The 9,027-nt window shown below is 36.8% G+C and overlaps 1 protein-coding gene across 2 annotated transcripts; it reads left to right on the top strand.

Annotated features, from left to right (window-relative positions):
• Nucleotides 1–222: 222 nt before the first annotated feature.
• Nucleotides 223–8,588, top strand: LOC104111737 (uncharacterized). 2 transcript variants are annotated; one of them, XM_009621505.4, is made up of 10 exons: nt 245–390; nt 726–798; nt 945–1,927; nt 2,675–3,347; nt 3,751–3,834; nt 5,872–6,069; nt 7,312–7,397; nt 7,768–7,867; nt 8,059–8,157; nt 8,242–8,588. In XM_009621505.4, the coding sequence occupies exons 3-10, from the start codon at nt 948–950 to the stop codon at nt 8,302–8,304; spliced, it is 2,283 nt and encodes a 760-aa protein (XP_009619800.1). In that variant the 5' UTR covers nt 245–390; nt 726–798; nt 945–947; the 3' UTR covers nt 8,305–8,588. The 2 variants fall into 2 exon arrangements, with proteins under 2 accessions (XP_009619791.1, XP_009619800.1); XM_009621496.4 differs by lacking the exon at nt 726–798 and having other exon boundaries at nt 223–390.
• The last annotated feature ends 439 nt before the right edge of the window (nt 8,589–9,027 follow it).

Genomic DNA, 9,027 nt, shown 5'->3' with positions numbered 1-9,027 from the left:
TGTACTAGTTAGGATTCAAGCTCGTGTTGTACGCCTCACTCGTGTTGCTCACATTGGCATAATAGAGATGGCGAAGTGAGTTACTTAGCTTAAATGTAAAAGTGAAATAACAGAAATTCATGATTCAAAATTCAAATTATTTATTATTTACTCCATTATCACAGAGCGTGTCATACACTTCCCACAAAGTGTAGCCTCAAAGTGTATACCGGACATTGCACTGCAAACGCCCCCTTCCCCTCCACCCCCCACTCCCAGGCATGACCCCGCACCTCTTCTCTCCATCAAACCCTAGCATTTCTTTTGCTCTTTTTTTTTTTCAATATCAAAATTATGATTTTCTATACATGAATTTTGTGGGTTTTGCAGAATCAAGAATAACCTTCAAAGGTTTGTTCTTTTCTTTGATTCTATCATTATATTATCCTTAATTTTTCGTTTGATTTATATTAAAGGTTCCCTTTTTTTTCCTGCTTGAAATACAATTATTTGAATGGGGTTAGAAAAATCTTGAATTTTCAGATTTTCATGTTTCTTTTCTAATCGGTTTTTCCCTTATGTTGGTAATTGATATTTGCTAAATTTCCCTTTTTTTTAAACTTATATATAGTGATTTGTTGTTTGCAGTAGTATCTTGTTTATAAAAGGTTTAATCTTTATGGTTATTGTGTGATTAGGGTTTTGCTGCTAAATTAATACCAAGGATCATTGTCTTGTATGTACAGTTGGTTTCAAGTGCTTTCTATCAACAGTTTTATTGGATACATTTAAGCCCACACCAACTTATTCGAGACTGAGGTGTCCTCACGGTTCTTGTGACTGTCTTTCCTCTTTACTTCTGATATTGTAACTTGATTCTGCACCTTACATGATATCTGTGCTAATTTTTGGTTAGTTAAATTTGTCCACTGATGTGATATGTCTACTTTTGGCTGTTTGTGCAGATTATGGATCATGTGAACAGCGATAGTCAATTCGATGTTCCTGACACCCCTAATAGATTAGCTGCTAAGGATCTGAATGTGAGGAATCGTGTCAGCACGGAGAGTGGTTTATCGACATCTGGTCATTCAGGATATGGAAATATTACTGGTGAACATAATGAGAATCAAGTTTATGTTAACGGTGTAGGAAAAAGAAGGCTGTTTATGCGTCCTCCAAAAAGTATCAATAGTTCCATGAAATCTGAATTCCATGCAAATTCATCAGCTTCTGGTTTGGGGAATTCTATCCCTTCAAGAAATGGTGTTCAATTTACTAAGGTTTCCTCCATTCCTAATTCCAATGAGAAATATAACTTGCACCTTTCCAAAAGTGAAAACCCAGAGTCAAAAAGTCAAAAGTCTTCTCAGCGAAACTACCCTGCCATAGACCTAACAAAGAAAAGTGGGTCGATGCATGTGTTTGTTAAAGCTCCTACAGTTGAAGCACACGATGGTGGTCAAGTTGAAAAATGGAGAACACGATCCGGATCGGCAGCGATGAATGAACACTCTCATTTGCACAAGATGACTTCGTTCGTACCATCTAGCAATGCCAATAAAGGAAAGGAAATCGATGGTTCAAGTTCTAAATCTCATGGAGAAAAGGATTCTACCATTGATGCGCAGCTTGGAGCTCGAAAAGATGGTTCTGCATCTTTTGCTAACTCACCCAGAGTAATTGGGCAGAAAAGATTGGTACGAAACGGATGTATATCCCCTCACAACATAGCTAAGGCCAAAAAGCCAGCTGTGGAGGAGGACAAAGGTGTTTTAACTCATGGGCTAACTGGTAACAGTCTTACGGAATCATCTGCAGGTACAAGCTTAGGTATTGCCAAAGAATTGATATCTAAAAATGGTATCTCTAGTACATTAAAGGGTAAGGAGGTGATAATGCACTCTTCTCCTTCAAAAGAACATGAAACAACACATCCATTTAGCAGGTGCGTATTTGGTGAAGATTGTCTAGATATTCATGGAAGAGACAATTTTAGTTCTTTTCTGAGAGCAGTTTATTTCAAATTTACTAGGCCGACCAAATTGGAAAAGAAAAAGGGAAATTTTGTTTACATCTTCTATGATATAGATCCCTGCTGAGCGATCTATGCTTTGATGATTTATGTGGAACACAGTTTAGCTTGTTTTCATGTGTGTATAGATGGATGAGTTCAACCAGCTGTAACAAATGATGAATCTATATTAAGATATGCATTTCGACATATTTGTGTTGTGCGGAAACTTATCCAGAAAAAAATATCTGTGTTGTGTGTATCCCTGTTTTGGCTTTAATGAGATGTCTGTAAATGCTTGCTGCATCTTGTTGTATGAGATGCTACTACTACTTCGTTCATAAGTATTGTTATGTGATGTTATTCTAGTCATTTTATTCCTGCGAATTGTATTTTACTTTATTATTCATAATCATATCTAAGATTGTGCCAACCATTTTGTACCTTTGTTCTCTTCTTATCCATGTCATAAATGTTTGCAATATAGTTAGGTGATTTTAGTTGCTTCACATTCTTCATGCTTTACAAGTTACAGGTTCTTATATATATTCTAGAATTGTAATGTTTATAGTAGCTTAAATTTCTGGGTTCCTTTTATTTTGAATGTTACCTCAACGATTAACTCTTGTCCTGATAAAGGTCTCATCAGGTTTTTTTTTTTTTTTTCATTTATCCTTCCAGAAGTTTGATATCTATTGATGAGAAGGCAAAGGAAACGAGTGATTCCAGTAGAGATGCGTCCAGAAGCTTTGACGAATCAGGTGGATGGAGAAGTACACGTAACCGTAGTGGGAACATGAACTTTTCTTTGTCCAATGTGCACAGGACCTTAGATAAGGATAGTGCCTGCTTTATCACTCACTCCAGTGGGAGTAGGGCGACGCGAAGAGATGATGCAAGTAATGGTCACGATTCAGCTTCTATTAGACATGTTTCTGGTGAATCTGCAGAGCCAAAGGAATCCATTTCTGGACCTCAATGTCCCCAAATTAATGGAAATCATACTGCATTAAACACAGTTAAGAATAGACTAAAGCAGGGACCTGCCTCAAGCATCCATGGTGAATGTTCTACATCAGCCTCTGATGATTTAGACATCATTTTGCTTGCATCACCTGAAAGTAGGATTAATAGAAGGTCCACCAGAAACAGAAATCATGTAGGTATAGGCGTAGAACCAGTGATTGATGTGGACAGTCCCTCCTCTACCACAAGACATGAAGGCTCTCGTGTTGTATGTAGCAGTAGTAGGAATGATGATGCTAGGACCAGACAATTAGAAGCTGATGAAAGGCTGGCACGGGAACTCCAAGAACAATTATATAATGAGGTGCCTACGTTTGGCGTTGGCGAGGTTGGACTCTTTATGAGCATATTTTTAGCTGTTATCTATCAATATTTAACTGTTCTTGTCTTCCGTACACAGTACCATACCCCTTTGTCCATAGATGATATTTGGGAAGTTTGAGAAAAAAAAAATTCAAATGTCTTTGTTCTACAATCTGGTCCATTATTTAAACTTCAACTTGAAATAGAGAATTTGAATTTTGAAGAACTGGTTTGAGAAGTATTTCAAGTGAAAATAATGGTTCCCACTCACAAAACTTCAAATGTTTTTCCAAGTGAAATTCATGTCCAAGCACAACTTCTTCCAAATACCCGTTTCAACTACAACTACAAATATTTTTTTCAAACTTCAACCAAATATTATCCAAACACCTACTATTTTTTGATAGTTTTGCTTTTCTTCGCAACAGATTGATGGAGATGTAGCCTTGGCTTTAGCGCAGGAGGATCTCCTACATGCTTCCTCTGGGGGAGAGAATCAATTATCCAATCTTGTATGTTGGGCTTCCTTACATTTTATTGTCTTCTATACTTTACATCACTTCTTAGTAAAACATGTGCCACTTAGGTCTAATATTGACATTGACATCCGACTTTCAAAGATTTATACATTATGTTCATGTTTGGGGGCTTTAATATGTGGAATGTTAATTCAGAAGTTACTTTGACTTTCATTTGCACTTGGTAATATTCATAATAATCCTCCTATTCAATTACTTCGACTATCTCTGAGCACCTCATATCTTTTTCGGGGAATTCAAAAGTTCGATTATTTTTGTATGATTTCTCTTGCACTGCCTTTCCAATGGGTTTCAAAGATAAAAATCTTTTATTGATTTGCCCGTTAAGTGACCTAGGTAAACCCATAAATTTCGTTGGATTATCCTTTTTGACTAAGCATATGAACCATGACTTGCCCTAGTAAGACAATTCAATCAATCCTTTGTTGCTAAAATAGATCTTTGTATACTAGGTTTTCTTTGACATGAAGTGATATAGAAATTGGAGGTTTTGCTAAAGTTAGTACGTATGGTGGTGCATATGGTCCCAAATATGCATTATACTCAAACATGATATCTTGTGTTGTTAAAGGCTCGCTTGAGGTACACTTAAGCCTTGAAGCTAGATGTAGTGCAGGCCGGGAACTTCGCCGAGCTTAAGAGGCACCTCAATGCTTAGCACCAAGGCACTAAGCGATGCACCTCATCGACCATAGGGCATTGAAGAGGGCAGCAACGAACGGTACATATAGCTCTAGAAAATGATATATGAATTGTTAAGAAAATGTCATAAATAAATATATTAATAACTAAGAATAGAAATAAGTAGTCAAATTTTGCTGACTAGGTACTGTACTAAATTCAAAAAAATTAGGAATTTAGTCCAGAAACTAGTGAGCAATATGGGATTTGGAACTGGAAACTGCACGCGCGTTTGAGTATATATATATGGGTCCATATGCACCGTCATGAACTGCTAATGTGTTTCTTAATGCTAGATCATGAGAAGATGTTAAAGGTTTTGTGCACTGGGGACCTCCCTTATTTACTTTAAAGACCTTGCATGAATAATTTCGCTCACCGTAGAACTTCCATTTCCAAACTGTATTCAAACAGTTACCACATTTTCCATGCCACATTTAGCTCTATGCTACTCTCAAGCTCTTTCTGGAGATATCTAACTCTACTTGGTCAGGTCAAGGACGAGCTTTGTCTTCAGCTCTTCCCTCGATCTTGTTTGCTGAACTTAAGTTGTTGTAGCGGAAAACCATATTCAACATTTTCATTTGTAGTGAAGTTTGTGTCTGAGACACTTAAAAATTTTTGACCTACCCAGTCTGGAACTTCCTCTGGGGGCTGTGTACTTTTTATATGTACCCAAAAATATTTGAAATTGTTTACACTTGAATGTGCTCATGTTGGATATATTGCTGTGATCAACGATCATGATAGTTGGTAATTTGGGTTGTAGCCGTGCAAATTGATTGTTCTTTCTTTGTTATATAACTTTGACTTGCAGCATTGATTGAAATTCAAGGTTTTCATTTTGATTTTTGTTTAAAATTTGCTGTGATTGCAGTATCACCTATTTTGACAAGAGTGGGTTACTCTAGTGGTGAACACTCCACTTCCAACCAAGAGGTTGTGAGTTCGAGTCACCCCAAGAGCAAGGTGGGAGTTCTTGGAGGGAGGGAGCCGAGGGTCTATCGGAAACAGCCTCTCTACCCCAGGGTAGGGGTAAGGTCTGCGTACAAACTACCCTCCCCAGACCCCACTAGTGGGATTATACTGGGTTGTTGTTGTTGTTGTTGTTGCTGCAGTATCACCTATTTTGTGTGTCTTTCTCTTTGAATTTCCTAGTCTAAGTGTGATCTTAAATACATTAGTCTTCAAAATGTGCAAAAAACAAAAAACCTTTAATTCATATTCTGTTTTCATCCTTTAAGAATGTGCCTTGATCTCTGACTGAGTTCTTTTTCTTTTTCCTCCTTTTGTCTTTTTTTCTTTTTGGGACGTGGGGATGTTGTGCAGAATGGATCATTGGTTGCAAACATACGCAGACGACAATCAAGAAATGCATCCATTACATCTCGTAGAGCTTCTCAAGCTCGGGCTTCTTCATCAAATAGAATGGCAAGGTTGAGGAGCCGTTTCCCTGGACAACCTCGTACAGTCTCATCTTCTAGAGGAAGAAATTCACTATTTCCTCCTAATATGGATGTGGACATGGTATTTATTACTTCCATTTTTCCTTGTGACTTTGGTCGCCAATAAAACATTTAGTTTACCCAAGTTGTATTTCTTGTTATTTTCATGCTGCTTGTATTCAGTTGGCTTCAAGTAATGACTTTTTGTTTCTAAGCTATTTAGGTTGATTCTACAGTAGTTTGTGTTTTAGAAGAGACCGAGATGATTAGTGTTAAGCAGCTGTGTCATATATAAAGAAAGAAAGGACGGGCTATGGAAAATTGAATCTGAGCCGCCTCAGTTTGAGAGTCACTAGCCTATAGAGTTATAAACAGTCAAATAGAAAGAGAGAAATAGAAAGGTACCTAAGAAATGACAATCACCTACGTTTTCTGAATCTGCTGGAGTACCTTAGTCTCCGTTGGTCTTCATTCCAACTTCATCGACCATTAGGCAACATCCTTGTGTGCAGATCTTGTTCTTATATTATGATTTATCTCCTTTCTTTCCCTACTTTCCAAAAGGACATTTTAAAAGATTTGATATATTTTCATTGAAATGTGGAGCAATTATTGCATTATGGGTTCTCTTTCCCTTTTGGATGTGTGATTACCCTATATGGCATCATTGTATGAGTTTGAATGGCATCATTTTAAAAGATTTGATATATTTTCATTGAAATGTGGAGCAATTATTGCATTATGGGTTCTCTTTCCCTTTTGGATGTGTGATTACCCTATATGGCATCATTGTATGAGTTTGAATGTGTACAATGAAATCCTACTTTGATGTGGGGTTCTTTTATTCTGGATGTAGGATTGATATAAATGGATAGTTAGCTAAGTTCATCTATTTCTTTGGTTTGTCAAAACATACTTAAGAAGACAGGATTTGATACAGAGGAGAAAAATATCGCACTTCTTTCTTTTATCTTGATAAACATAAAGAGATCTCATGTTATAATCCTTAACAAAGAACAAACGGTTTTCTGTTAAGAGAACATCTCTTATGGGACCACAAGCTCCCTTAAGCTCTTTATTATCATCCTCACTTGTGCCCTGATTGGTTCTTCCGGTCTCCACCTTTCTGTCTTTGCTCCTTCTGAAAGAAACCATCACCTCTTCCCATTAAAACTTCAGCGTCAAAGAGATGCTCTTTTCACCTCTCTTATTGAAGGACTTGTTTTAGCCGAATGATTAAAATGGGATTTGGGTAATTGCTGTCTATTTTTTTTGATGTGGGTCCAGCAGTGAATGTGTAATTTACTTTTTCTGAATGTTGCAGAGGATGCATATATTGGAAACATTAGAGGCTTTCAGTAATATGGATGTTGATGGTAACCTCCTTCAGACGCAGCGTGACTTCAATGAGTAAGTTTTTATGACTTCAATGAAATTAGCACTTCAATGAAATTAACTTTTGTTGCATCAAAATGTAAAAGGAGGCATGGTGACTACGCGTTCAAATCTCTGAAACGTATTTTTTTCAATGATATTACTAGAAACTCTAAGTAACATAATTTGATTCTCTCTGAAGTTAAGGTGCAAGGGTATGTGTCATCCGAGGGAATGAACTAATCTGAAGTAATCTATGTACTATACCTTATCAAAAAAAACTAATCTATGTAGTATTGTCTTCTTTCTTCTTTACGTTATCAATCTCGTTTTTAGCGTCATTACTATTGTTTTGGAAAAGATGTATATCGTGTTTTCTAACATGTCCTTCCCTTCTTTGGTTTAGGAATGACTATGAAATGCTATTAGCTCTTGATGAGAACAACCACCAACACGGTGGTGCATCTGTATGGCAAATCAACGACTTACCACAGTCAACAGTTCAGGTAACTAGGATCTCCTTGTGGTATTAAATTCTTACCTTAGATTAACACTGTTGTATATCCTTGACATTCTACTATAATAAAGGAGTACACATCTATGCGAGTGTAGAGCATAGATGTTGGTTTGCTGGCTGCTGCTTAAAGCCGTGAGTAGCTGGAATTGCACGTTGCTTACCCTCTTTGGTTCCTTGCAGAATGAGAGTCTTCAAGAAGCATGTGCAGTTTGTCTTGAAACTCCTACCGTGGGGGACGTCATCCGCCATCTTCCTTGCTTGCACAAGTTTCACAAAGATGTAAACTTTCTGAATTTTCTTGCTCGAGTGTTTTTATTGTTGGTTAAGCAACCAAATTTCTAACAGTCGTTGAACTTACTGCAGTGCATCGATCCGTGGCTGAGGAGAAAAACATCATGTCCAGTTTGCAAGTCTTCGATAGCTTAAACCTGCTTTAGAGATGATAGTTGGTATGTTGTGGCAGTTGCAGCTAGATTCTGATACAATCTTTTTGTTTCTTTGGAGGTTGATCAGAACAAATGCCTTATTTCGCTATATAGTTTTCTGCAATTACCTTTCTATGCTTGATTTTCTAAAGATGCATATTTGAGGTTACATTTAACGACGAAAAAAATACAAATGTTCGATTTTATGAGGTTGTTGATGAGCACATACTAGTTGGTGGTCTGTGCAACACTACTTCCAATCATTGATGAAACTTCATTTTGATATTCCTACTTTCCAAGTTCTCTGAGATGAATATGAATTTATGCGTAGTCTAATTAGTTGTCGAATTGATTAAATATTTTAAAATAGATCTTTGCATGTTAATTTATTGTATTGGTTCGAGCTGTATGATTTCAAATTTCTCTTATTAAGGGATCGGTGAACCTCATGTCCTTGTGAGAATTTGAATCTTGGTAGTTAGGATGCTGTTGCGTTAATTAACTAAAGAGAAAAGTTGATAGACAAATTCAGAGCCTCATTTGAGCAAAATTAAGAAGTTACTGAAATTGGTTATGATACTATTCTGGTGTAACCTTTTAACTAAAACCAATATTCCAATAATTCGTCTCATGTCATTCTTTACGAAAAATCAATAAAATATCCTCTTCTTTCTTTTTTTTTTGGGTGGGGTGGGGTGTCAAACTGATTGATTGGGTATAGGTT

Source organism: Nicotiana tomentosiformis, chromosome 9, assembly GCF_000390325.3.
Source record: "Nicotiana tomentosiformis chromosome 9, ASM39032v3, whole genome shotgun sequence".
Taxonomy (NCBI): domain Eukaryota; kingdom Viridiplantae; phylum Streptophyta; class Magnoliopsida; order Solanales; family Solanaceae; genus Nicotiana; species Nicotiana tomentosiformis.
This window is presented reverse-complemented; position numbering and strand designations above follow the sequence as displayed.